Source organism: Sparus aurata, chromosome 11 (assembly GCF_900880675.1).
Source record: "Sparus aurata chromosome 11, fSpaAur1.1, whole genome shotgun sequence".
NCBI classification, from domain to species: Eukaryota; Metazoa; Chordata; class Actinopteri; order Spariformes; family Sparidae; genus Sparus; species Sparus aurata.
In genome coordinates, this window is record NC_044197.1 from 2,337,450 (window position 1) to 2,349,870 (window position 12,421).

Here is a 12,421-nt window from a genome sequence, read left to right on the forward strand (position 1 = left end):
CCTCACTGACTTTGTGGAGTTCATCGGGGAATGCAGAACTTCTAACAAATTGTAGGAGATTTCTGTAGTGAATCTGACAACACAAAGCATATAACTAACATGAATGCTGTTCACAAGTATTTCTGAGGTGAGACATCGTGAAACAGTCGCCCTAAATGTGAAGAATGTACAGCGGTAATTGGATTTATTTAAAGAAAACAGCATGTCTGAAGTCACTCTGGAACTGCACAAGGCTACATGATGTTAACGTGTATGAGGTTAACTTTACAGGCTGGTAAGTTGATGCTCCAAGTGAGTTTTTTTTAAAATTTGTTTTATTTTAATGTCTATTAGAACGTGCATCTTGTGTTAGGATAAAATGCTGATGCTTGTTTGTTGACATGCACAGCTCAACCTGAAAGATTCTGTATTTGTTTTGTGTGTAAGTGTCAATATGCATTTCGGCGGTGGAGAGTTGTGACTATGTACTCTTTAAACCACCATTTTATCCTGCAGTATTGTTGTAATGCTGTTTATGGCCACAGGTGGCAGCACAGATCTCACTGCTGCTGAGCAGCACCTGAAGAAGAAGAAATCCCGCACCATCTTTGATTTTACATGGTTTGTATGACATTCAAGTTTTTGTTGCTTTAAATTGTTCATCATTTACACCATTACGCCAGTAATGAATGGTATAAAGTCTCTGTGGGTCATCAGATAGTCATGTAAGCCTGTCAAAATCCTTTTGAAGCAACCTCGACATGAGTGTGAGTCTGCACTAGCCCTGCGGAAAAACCTGCATGCACCAGCACCAGCAAGACCAGCATAAGTTGTGTTCTGGTGCTGGTTTTGGTGCCGGTCTAGGCTGGTTTTTCCAGCAGGGCTTTGACAAGTTGTCCAGAAATCTATCCAGTTATTGTCGAGAACAAAGCAAACAAAGAAAGTGAAAAATCAGTTTTCCAAGTGTGAAGTTGAACTGTTATTGCGACTGTACCTGTTCTGGATCATTTGTATCAGAAAACATTTGGAGAAGCAGAGAAAACGTTGGTAGCTTCAGAGGAACATCATGTTTCAGAAACAGGTGAGTTATCTCAGATCGATGCAGCGTCCCACTGAAGGTGAGATCGAGAGCTGCCACTTCGTCCTCTGCTGATCTCAGAGAGGAGAGCTGCCAATCAGACAGCTCCTCTCTGACAGCCAAGGAAAGCTCGGCCTTATCTGCGTCCTCAGACACACCTTTCTGCAGGGGAAAGAAAAGTGAGTTTATCTCCAGTCATGGTGGCAACGGTCCAGTCTAACAGCAGAGCTGCACTATGACTGTGTGATGTGGATCATGGAGCTGGAAGATGGAACACAAAGAAGTCTGAGGTCATTTTAACCATTTTGTGTTGTATTCATTAGGAAACAACCACCTTATTTTATACCTTAAATGCCTGTACGTGAATCTGTAATGTTCTTCAATCAAAGAGTTTGTAACGGTTTATTTAACTGTTCTGACATCAGATCTTGTTAATCAAAGAGAATCAGTGATTAAATTCAAAGGTTTAAGGAAGCCTGGAAGCCCAAACCTCCTATTTGGTGGATCATTAATTTTAGTTTTTTAATGGAAATGTGTTAACTACTTTATTCTAGAGCAAAGAATATTTTATCTTCTGTATACGCAGGATTTTTTTGCCTCTCCTCATGTTCCCAGTAAAGCTCTGTATCTCCTGTGTGTAATTCAGAAGGTCAGACTCCGCCTCTGTTTTGTTTCTGCGTGTTATTCCTGATGATTTAACTGCATTAAACTCTGCATCTATAACGTATGTATTTCACAGAAGAACCTCCTCTGATATCTCCAGAACTGCAGCTGCTCTCGGTTCACAGCTGTGACGAGTCTTTGGGTGGATGTAGGACCTGGAGCGATCACCAGAGGGCGCTGTCACACACCGTCTGTCAGGAACCTGCAGAGAAACATTGCAGAGTCCATCTGCATGTACAGTTTGGGGTCCAGTCTGCTGTGTTCACACACTCTTATAGAGCGGCCCTTAGAACAACACAGGTCAGAAGAAGTACATTTACTCACATTAGGTACAGTTTACATGTTCTCATACTTTACTTGAGTGTTTCCACTTTCAGAGACTCAATTTTGGCTCCATTTCAGAGACAAATACTGCCGAGTTCTGCCGCGTCAGTGAGGTATTTCAGTTTGCAACACTTTATCTGAACTGTATGAATATTGTTCTTTCTTCCTTTCAGTGTTAGTTGGGTGAAACTCTCTTTCCTGCCTCCTCGCTCCCTTCTATATCTCAGGAGATACAATCACAAAACTACAATAAAAACCTCTGGCACACTGTTTCTCTGCGTTTAGAAAGATTATTTCACTGGAGGACTTTTACTTGCACGTGTTTGAATAGGATAAGCAGTTCAGAACGTGCAGCTGGACCTTTAATGTGAACCAGAGCTGTTACGATATCAGATTTTCACTGTACAATTATTGTGCACAAAAGACTGAAACCACATAATCACCATCACATTATAATTTTTTATCAGTCAAATTAATATTTCACTTTGTTTACTGTTTTTTTTTTTGCCTGTCACACTTTTTACTTGAAGACTTTTTTTTTTAATAAGTTGTTATTATTTCCTCAGATCATTAAGAAGCTATGATATATAAGCAGTATGCTGTGTGTACCTGCTGTATGACAGCCCAAAGTGCAGAGTCCACTCTGTTCTCCACCTTCCTGTCAGAGCTGGACACCATCACATCCTGTTTTTCTGGAGGTTTCTTGAAATCACCATCATATGCAGCTTCAACTGGACGACTCTCTTCTTTCTTTGACACGTCTCCAGATTCTCTGTTTGGGAAACACATGTGAAGGTGAGGGATTTTATACTTCGACACCCGGGATGTTTTGATCTGCAGTTAATGACACTGTGAGAGCCTCTGTTGTTAGTATACTTACTCTCGGGGCTCCTCGATAAACTGCTTGACCTGTTTGCTGCCTACGATCTTGACAACCAGTCTGGGGATGGGATTCGCTCCAGATGTGTTTTTCTGAGCCATGATGCAGGTGATGTGATCAGGATTCCCTGGAGGAAGAGACGGCGAGCAGGAGAGGCATCAATCACACAGCTGATCAACGGCTGCATGGCTCAAACCTCAAACCTATTTTTCACCTGAAGAAAAAACCAGATTCTCCTCACTTTACTCAGCATTGTCTGCTTAACGATTCTCTACTTACACGTGCAGTTATTCCATTTCTGTTTTCTAGTTTTCACTCGTTTCCAGTTTACGTCTCCATAACAAGGTGGATCATATTTCTTGTACTGTGTGTGTGTGTGTGTCAAGTTTCCTGTTTACTCTTTCTGCACCATGGTTACTGCTCTGCCTCCACCCTGCAGCACACTGCAGAGGCCTGGGAGGCACTTCAGCACACACACACACACACCTGGGATTTATGTGTGTGTGTGCCGCATTTGCACTCTGCTGGCATTATTAAAATGTGTGTACAGGTAGAGGAGAGAGGTGAGCAGCAGGTAAATGTGAAACAAAATGCCAGATGAAGAGACAACTCAGATTACGTTCTGACAGCCACACTACACACATGTGATGACCTTATATAATATGATGCTTTGCTGAAATTACACTAGGGATGCAAATGTTTAACCATTTTCTTTAATTGATAGTCGGTTGCCTCATCATCCAGTTACAGGTTAATCATTAACTAACTGATCGATGTTCGATGCTCCTGTCTGTCCATGTCGAGGCTCCTAAATGGCTAAAATGTAATAATATCAGTTTGTATGGACTGTTATTTTAATTCATGAATTAAAAAATTGCCTTTATTTGAATTAATCTTCTTTCTCATGACAGTATTCTGTATTTTATTTTAATATATTTGAAAAGTAAGTATTTCTAATCAGTAACATGATGTTGTCAATCAGTGGCATGCACAGACTTTTTGAGGGGCAGGGGCGAAAATAAGGGCACCTTAGCGTGCGTTTTTGCCACCAAAGAGGGCACTTTAGAGCACATTTTTGCCACCAAAGAGGGCACTTAAGCACACATTTTTGCCAACAAAGAGGGCACTTTAGCACATGTTTTTACCACCCAAGAGGGCACTTTAGCACGTGTTTTTACCACCCAAGAGGGCAGTTTATCATGTTTTATCATGTCAGTGTGTTTTGCCAACCAAGAGGGCACTTTAGCGTGTGTTTTGGCTCCCAAGAGGGCACTTTAGCATGCATTTTTCAACAATTGCCCCCCCCCCCCCCCGGTTCACACCATTGTCGTCAAAGCAGTTAAACTGCTTTAGTATATTTAAATTAGCTCAAACTTAAACATCTGCAGCAGTAATATTAATCCAGAAATGTGATTGGTACATAAACTTCTCACACTGCTGCTCAGTTTACTCTTTCCTGTTCCTGTTTTTTGCTTTAGCAATTAGTGGCGATCATCAAATATCCCAATCAGCGAATTAGTTATCTGCCTGCACAGGGAGAGTTCAGCGAAGGTTGAAGTCAGACGGACGAGGACATGAGATGCATGACGCTGCAGAGTCGGGCATCGGCAGTTGACGACAGTCTTCACATCCTGAATGTGAATGGAGGATTTGTGGAGAGACGAACTCGGACTGCTTCAGTGAGTTTTGTTTTCGTTTATCTCAAGTTTAAATGAAATGCGTGTTACGATGAGTTTACGAGGCGATTTCACTCGTCTTAGTTTGGTAAAAGATCTAAACTTGGATTCAGAAGGTGTTCAGTTTTATCTGTTCAGTTTTGTAAGCGTAAAAACATTCAGAACATTTCTTTTTTTTTTTTTTTCACTTATCAGACAAACTTGGTGGTCACAGACTGAAGCTACAGGATCAGACAATCAGCTTGTGAGGTACAAAGAGGTTTTATAACACAGGACAGGCCGGGGCTAGCTGGTTAGCATGCTAACTTAAGTGGAAATCTTTACATATGTGTCTTTCACACGACTCAACCCTGCTGTTCCTCACATTCTCTTGATAAAGTTAATTCATTTATTTTCTTTATTATATCTTACAAATTGCCCCGTGTAGTAAAGTTTCAATGCCGGACTTTCACTTCTTTTGGAGTACCTTCATTAGCACTTTTACTTGAGAACGGGATACTGAATTCTTCTTCCACAACTGAGAAGTAATAACCCTGTACTTGAAGCTGCATGAATCTTGTCTTCGGCGTCTAAAAGATAAGACGTATTACCATCATCTTCACCGTCATCTTCATCGTGTTTTCATCAGTCCGATGAATGCCAGTCTAACTAAATGTTCCCTGTCTGGTCTCTACCAGTTCCTGAGATAGAAATCTGTCTCTTTAGCTGCTAAATGTTCCACTTGATTCTGAACAGGTCGCGTCCAATCCTCTGTGGGTTCTGCTCCTCACTGAATGGTATTTGGTTCACTGTTAATATAAAAAGATATTGATTGGTGTTGGAGTTTTAAGTGCAGTGCTTAAGTAATGTACATCCTGTTATTCCATTCCACCTCTGTCCAGCTGTCCAACTCTTCTCTTTATATGCCTCTGGCCAACAATTAACAAGGGAATCAACCAGCTGAAGTTCACTTTAATTTTGCAAAATCATTAATTGGAAAGATTTTTCTAATTAAATTTCCAGATGCGATAAGGAAACAGCTTTGATAAGAGGCCTGAGCGGAGATAGAGGACCTAATTACATTAATTACTCTATACCTGGAGGAGAAATCTGAGTCAATAAGTTCTGCAGCCTCTAATCTTTTCATAGAATAAAGCAGGAGGTGGACCGCTGGCACGTCGCCAGGTACAGCCAGTGGAGCTCAGCCTCTCTCCGTTTGATTTGCAAGAATTAAGTTATTAAACGGTCTTAATAACTGTGGAAATAGCCGCTCATTCTTCACGGCATTGTCAGTCCATACACGTCACAGGCCTCTTTAAAACGTCCTGCCGTGGCCGAGGTGTGAAAGTCAAACTCAGAGTCCAGATCTCGATGATCAAACGAGCAGCAACAAAAAAACAGCTCGAGGACGTTTGCCGCTGCGAGGAGAGAGGCGTCGACACCAGACCAACTGAAGAATCCTCAAAGGCCCGTCTGGTGCTTCTGTGGTGATGTCCAGTGTGTCTGAGCTCATACGAACAGTCCAGGGAGGCAGCAGCACCAAGAATCACAATTAACTGTTTTCATGTGTTTCTTTTCATGTGCACATTCCTTATTTTTGTGGTAATATTTAAAAAGCATTTCTTTGGAAATATGAAGAGATAATACACAATAGTGTTTCTGTGATTGTGCAAGGAGGTTTAATATTGTAATGATGCAATATGAGAATATAAGAACACCTTCTGTCCATTTTTGTACACTTTATAGGAGAGACTGTCCAAAAATGTTCGGCACCATCCCGCTTGGAACGACTAACAGATCCCACATCCTGCATTCACACATGCGCTCCTACCTTGAAATTTTCTGGACAGATGAGCTGTATGTGCGAACACAAACGACTGAATCAGTTTGAGTGAATATTAAACCGACTGTACGCTGCAAGTACAAAGTCCTAGCAGTGTCAGATTGAGCTCATGTGTGTATAGAGCAGCGTTGGCGTGCGGGTACGATAAGTCGGGACTGTAGCTTCATTGTTATTGCAGTTGGGACCAAATAGTCTACATGACGCAGGGTGCTCCACAAAATGGTTTCAGCTCATTGTCTTGTCAACCGTTCACACTCACTCAAGCTCCCACAAACTACTGTACATGAGACCAAACAGCAGACAGACACAGTTGGACACACTGTTGAAGAGCCAGACATTTGCTTCAGGAGTTGGTGGAGACCAAAGATTGAGCTAAAAGACAGCCTTCAGTTCATCCGGTGACACAAACACAGTTCAGTATAAGTGATTATGTTGCTCTGTAACTGCTGGATGGAGAGACATGCAGCTGTTTGCTCACAAGTTGATTGAACAAGATGATTTTATTGTCTTCAAAAGCCTTCTGTGCTGTTTTAACTCAGGACTGTTTTCAGTCTGACCACATGCTGCATGGATGAGTTCATTTCAATCACCGTCATACTTAATGTTACATCTAAAATACCAACTGTCATCAGATTCTGAAAGGTTTAGGGGCATGGGAAGGTGATGAGTGGCATCTTAAAAGATCGCTGAGCTAACAAGATGTTGTCTGGTGAGGCTGGACTCATTGTGTGGACCTAAAGATCATTATCCAGGGCCTAAATTAACAACGCTCTATAGTCTGCAGTGAAAACAGGTCAAGGTGAATGACTGCAGACATTTAAACAGGAGCACTTTCTGTGCATGTGGGTAAAGTTTGTAAATGTTTGTGTAGCATCAGCTATAATGAGCAGGATATGACACGCTGGGGTAAAATGTGTTCTGTTAAGTCACCTCTCTGCATCTCACAGCTCCCGCTGTCAGCCTCATTTATGCACTCGGCTGAGACGGTCTTTTCGCACACAGGCCTTAATTGATTAGCAGCCCAATTAAAGAGCAGCGATGGGGGCCGAGGGTGGAAGAGAAGGTGACAGAATCACGGCGCTCTCCTCTCCTCCTGAGTAATTCTTTTACTGAGGTTCTAAATCGGGTTTGCCTCGGACTGATAATGGATGTCCGGGCTATCCAAACATGCACCCGAAAGCCAGCTCAATCCCTCAGCTGAGATAAAAGCAGACAAATTACACAAGGAGGAAAGTACAAGGAATAAAAAAAACACGGAACAACTCCTGAAGGGTTTTATCGGACGTGTTGGAGTGTTTGTGTTTGTAGATGTGCTTGTAAGTGGCTGCACCTCCGTGTTTGTATCAGTGTGTGTGATTTTTCTTTTGGGGGGGAGAGAGAAGGACAAAACAGGAGATAAAATTCAGAATGATAAATTGATAATTTAATGGGTTATCTCTGTCTCGTTAACCTTCGCCTGCGTGCAAATGATATGTTGGATTAAACAATGGGGTCTGAACATGGCAGGCACTACATCTCCTGACCGGCTGTGTGCAGAGACACATTGATCAAAGCGTCACGTCCCGGATGTCCAACAACCCGCTGCGCTCCGAGCCATCCATCACCAGTCCCTCCTCTGGCTCACATGGCAGTGTCATTTAACATTTTTATAAATGCCCTCTGCTCGACATACCTGCACAGGAAATATGTGACATTATGCTGTCCTTCAGCAGCTTTATGGTCACATGTTTGGGTGCCAAAACACACTCTGTGGCCACGCTGCAAACATGTGAGGCTGTAAGGCTCTTTCTGCTTAAGAACACTAATTTGTTGGGTAAACGAAAAATGCATAGACAACTCTGCTTTTCACCAGCAGTTGGAAGAGGAAACAGACGTTTGTCCTGCAGGTTGCACCAGCAAAAAGGTTTACTGTCTGTGCACTGCACATCTTTGGAGCTTCAGAGTGACATCGTCAGCCTCGGTGCAAGTGTCACGATCTTGAATGAAAAGATGCTGTTCCGTATTTGAACATGTTAGCTTTCTAATACGCAAATGTTTGCTTGCTAATGTTGCATTCAGACAGAACTCAACTGATATTATTATGACAAGAGAGTTGTAGTTGGTTATGAAACAGTCTCGTTATAACACTGATGCCTCTATGTGACCTAAATAATAATTAATCAGGTCCAGGTCTTGTTCTGTCGGCCTACATTATGTAGTATGAATTGATCTTGTCAAACTAAAGTCTTGATGCCCATGCGAACATACATATGAGAGCCCTCTTGTTCAGTTCGCTTATAAAGGCAGGCTGAGGCTACTCTGGTCTGTAGGTGTCATGATCCAGCCCAGTTACCAGAGTAAACTGCAAACCACAGATATGTTGAGTCCATATCAACGTTGTTCCTGCAGGATGAGATGGTTGCCAAGCCAGAGAGAGAGAGAGAGAGAACTCAGTACACGACTGTGTTTCAACATCTGTAAGCGAGAAACCACTGGACATTTTTAACGAGGCGTTGGCGTTCATAAGCAGCATTTATTCTAGCAACTGAGTTACATCAACTGAGGTGTTGGACAACCGTTCCTCTACCTCCCGTTGACACTGTGAACAGTTAGGATGGCGTTACAAGGATTTCCCTTCTGGGGATATTAGTGTCTGACTAGAGTCAACAGCATTTTATTCAGTAGTTGTCTCAAGTGTTGGACCAACATTGCTGCTCGAGTTACTAAAAACCACAAAGAATCTCACCCAGATTCTGTTGGTAATAACAAAAATACCTTTGATCATAGTCCAGTTATTCCACGTATGAGAATTCATTATATCTTGACACTGAACTGCAGAGATGTACAGCTGCATGTCGCTGGAGGTCAAAGAGGAAATATATCCCTCAAGTACACAAAGTACTGGTTCCAGTCAAATCTACAGAACTGTTATTTAGATTATGAACTCTCTCTGAGCAGAATAAACTGAAATCATGTTCATCGCATAAACCGAACAATAAAAACTGAAAAGTAATAAATCAAAAGGCATGTATCAGTCCAGGATTATAAATCCAGGCTGCAGCGGAGCCGTGCCTCTCTATTAAGGAGGTGTCAGATGTGATAGGAGGGCTCTGCTCCGTCCTTCAGGGAGCTCGAGCAGCAGCGACACTCCACTCGCACTGTTCCTCGTGTTAAAATGCAAATTGCTTTTTCCTGACCCCTCTGCGGTGGACAGGGAGGGCCTGTAGCTTTCAAAGTGACCTGCTTTTTCTCTTCAACAGGCCGCACACTATGATGCAGCAGGCGCTGACAGGGCGAGACAGCTTAGCAGATAATATCGTCCATGGCAACAGGGCAGGCGGCAAGCCAGACAAAAACACCAAAATATCCTCCAACACGGCAAATCTTCAACCCGGCAGGCTCAGGTCACAATTCTGCTTTACAAGCTCAGACTCGTTTCATTCAGTCAGAGAATTTAAGGTGTAAAACTGTTGAAACGGATCCTGAAAGGCCAAAAAGAGCCATAAATATCATTCTGCTTCCAGCTTCCATTCATGATCAGAGGTTTCAGTATGTTATAGACTTTCTCGCTCCGGCCGTTTAGACTTTTCAAACATAGTCAAACATAATCAATACTGATTGTATTAAACATGGCTGCATATCATTCAGGTGTGTCAGCTTCACGGCTCTGGTATTGTACCTACAGGTTCACTGCGTTCTTACTGGTATAAAGGAGTAGATTTATTATTAATGTCAGTAGTTTTGACTATTTTCATTTTTTAGCCATGTTAAGTTCTGAAATCCATAAGTTATTTTGACAGTGGTGTTTCACCGTTCTGTTAGAATATCTCTGTTTTTATTTATTCGTTCCTTCACTTCGATAGACTCGATGCCCCAAAAGGTGAATGAATGACTGAAGCAACTCAACAGCTGGATTGCCGAAAAGCTTTTTACAGATATTCGTGGTTTCCCGGAGGACGAATCCCAATCACATGTGATCCTGTGACTTTTCAGCTAGCGCCACCATGAGGCCAATTTTCTAATTTGCTCCATAATTTGGTTTATAAACAAATATGTGTAAAACTAAAGACACTCCAGTCATTGTCAGCTGTACTTTGTGTTTAGTGCCAATTAGCAAATGTGAGCAACTTACCCACATAACTTAAAAACAAATTCATCTTGACTCTTGTGTCACATACAGGACACAAGCCCCCCCTTGGACTTCTCTTTTTCGTATGTATTTGAGACTTTGGGGGCGAACCGGGCTGTAAGTTGGAACAGATAATGATATAAATATTTATAATTCTCTCTATATTTTTATATCTTGAAAGGTCAGATTTGTCAGAGAGTCTCATTCCTAGTCAAATGCCGATGCTTTCCGATTGTAGGTCAGGTCAGCCGCCATCCCGAAGCGTCAGTATTTGATGAGGTGGGAATGAGACACCTGATAGAAACTTCTCATGATGTGAGCTGCTTCTCCCTCCCACTGTTGAAGGCATGCAGGTTAACTGGATATAAAAAATTATAGGTGTGAATGTTTGTGAGATTGACTGGTAAACTGTCCAATCTCTGCCCAGCGTCTCACAGATAAGCAAAGTACGGCTGGATTTACAAAAGCTGCTTTGTTTAATTATCTTCTGACATCTTTACTTTTTTACCACTTTAATATCTTCTTTAATCAAAGGCCTGAGAACAAGCAGGACAAACTGGGAGTCGTTCGCAAACAGGAGATGAAAGCAGCTAATTAAGGCTTTTATATGGAGGAGTTGTATCTTGTTGAGCCGCAGAGATCCTGCAGAGCTCTGCCGGTCTTAAAACCCTCATTTATTAGTGATAATAAACACATTCTTTTGAAAAAAAATAAAATAAATACAGAATCCAATTAAGAGCAGTCAAAAAAACACATTGAAATATGTTCTTTAATGTACACGAGGGGTTCTTAAAGAAACAGTGTGAACATGCTGGGAAATATTCACCTTCTTGACAGTTGGATGCTCAGACTGCATCAGCCAGCAGCCGTTAGCTTAGCTTAGCCTAGCACAAAGACTGGACACTGACAGATCACAGTGTTTTTATACAAAATAAGATGTAAAGTGTTGATTCCATGCTGTGTGCATGTGTAACGTTAAAGGTTTATATATATTTACAGCTGAAGATAAAAATAAGAAAATTAAGAAATGCATTTCCTCTGACGCACAACATTCATTACAAAGGTGTATTTTCTACCTTTAATCTGAGCCAGGCTTGTTGTTTCTTAGCGTAAGAACGTTAAAATGCTATCCATTCCTCTAAATCTATGACTTAACTCTGTTAATCTCCATTAATTTGCAAGATTTTTTGGCTACAGGCAGTTTAGTTAAACATTAAGCTAATAAACGTCATTCAGTCGCACATTTTAAAGTGTCTTTCTTATTAAGAAGGTAAAAATGACCTCACACCCCTCAGTGTTTGAGCATCATCGAGCTGTAATAACATGCAGGATCAAACATCTGCAGACTAATCTCTGCAACAGTCGCTGCACTAATAAAGTCACCTTCCTCAGACGGATACGCTGCAGCTTGCACGATGAAATATTAAAGTCACACAACATGTGAGTGTGTTGAGCCCAGAGGAAGGCTGCTGTTCACGGCAGACTGACGTAAATCTGCTCTGAATTTCCGAAGCTGACAATCATCTACAGCAGAGGGCCATCCTGGGCTTCTCCTGCTGCCTCTTATCTGTCTGCCGGAGGATACCCAGGAGACACACACATATCATAAATGTGTGAGTGCTGAGTGTGTCTGGGTGGCTATCAGCAAAGTCACACTCTGACGTCGCAGAGAAGAGAAATGATGAAGATCGGAACGTAGTAAAATTCGAAACCAGCTGATAAAGAGATAAGATGCAGTCAGCTTTGGTCTTCCAACGTCAACATTTCTGTCGGTAAATGTTTCTTGCGTCAAGCCACCAGTCGGATAGAAACACGAGCCCAGAAGGGAAGCCAACACTTCAGGTCAGAGGGAGAAACACGCTTGGACACGTTGGATTTCAATATTTTTGGA

General features: G+C 41.9%; 1 protein-coding gene across 1 annotated transcript in view; it reads right to left on the reverse strand.

The window, feature by feature from the left end:
• The window catches only part of LOC115591658 (uncharacterized protein C1orf87-like), a 32,578-nt gene that overhangs the window by 1,129 nt on the left and 19,028 nt on the right, over positions 1-12,421 (reverse strand). Inside the window, exons 2-6 of the mRNA XM_030433834.1 lie at positions 2,925-3,051; positions 2,654-2,816; positions 1,803-1,922; positions 974-1,219; positions 2-73 (exon numbers count right to left, since the gene is read on the reverse strand). Coding sequence (XP_030289694.1) covers positions 2-73; positions 974-1,219; positions 1,803-1,922; positions 2,654-2,816; positions 2,925-3,051 — 728 coding nt within the window. The remainder of the gene's footprint in view (position 1; positions 74-973; positions 1,220-1,802; positions 1,923-2,653; positions 2,817-2,924; positions 3,052-12,421) is intronic.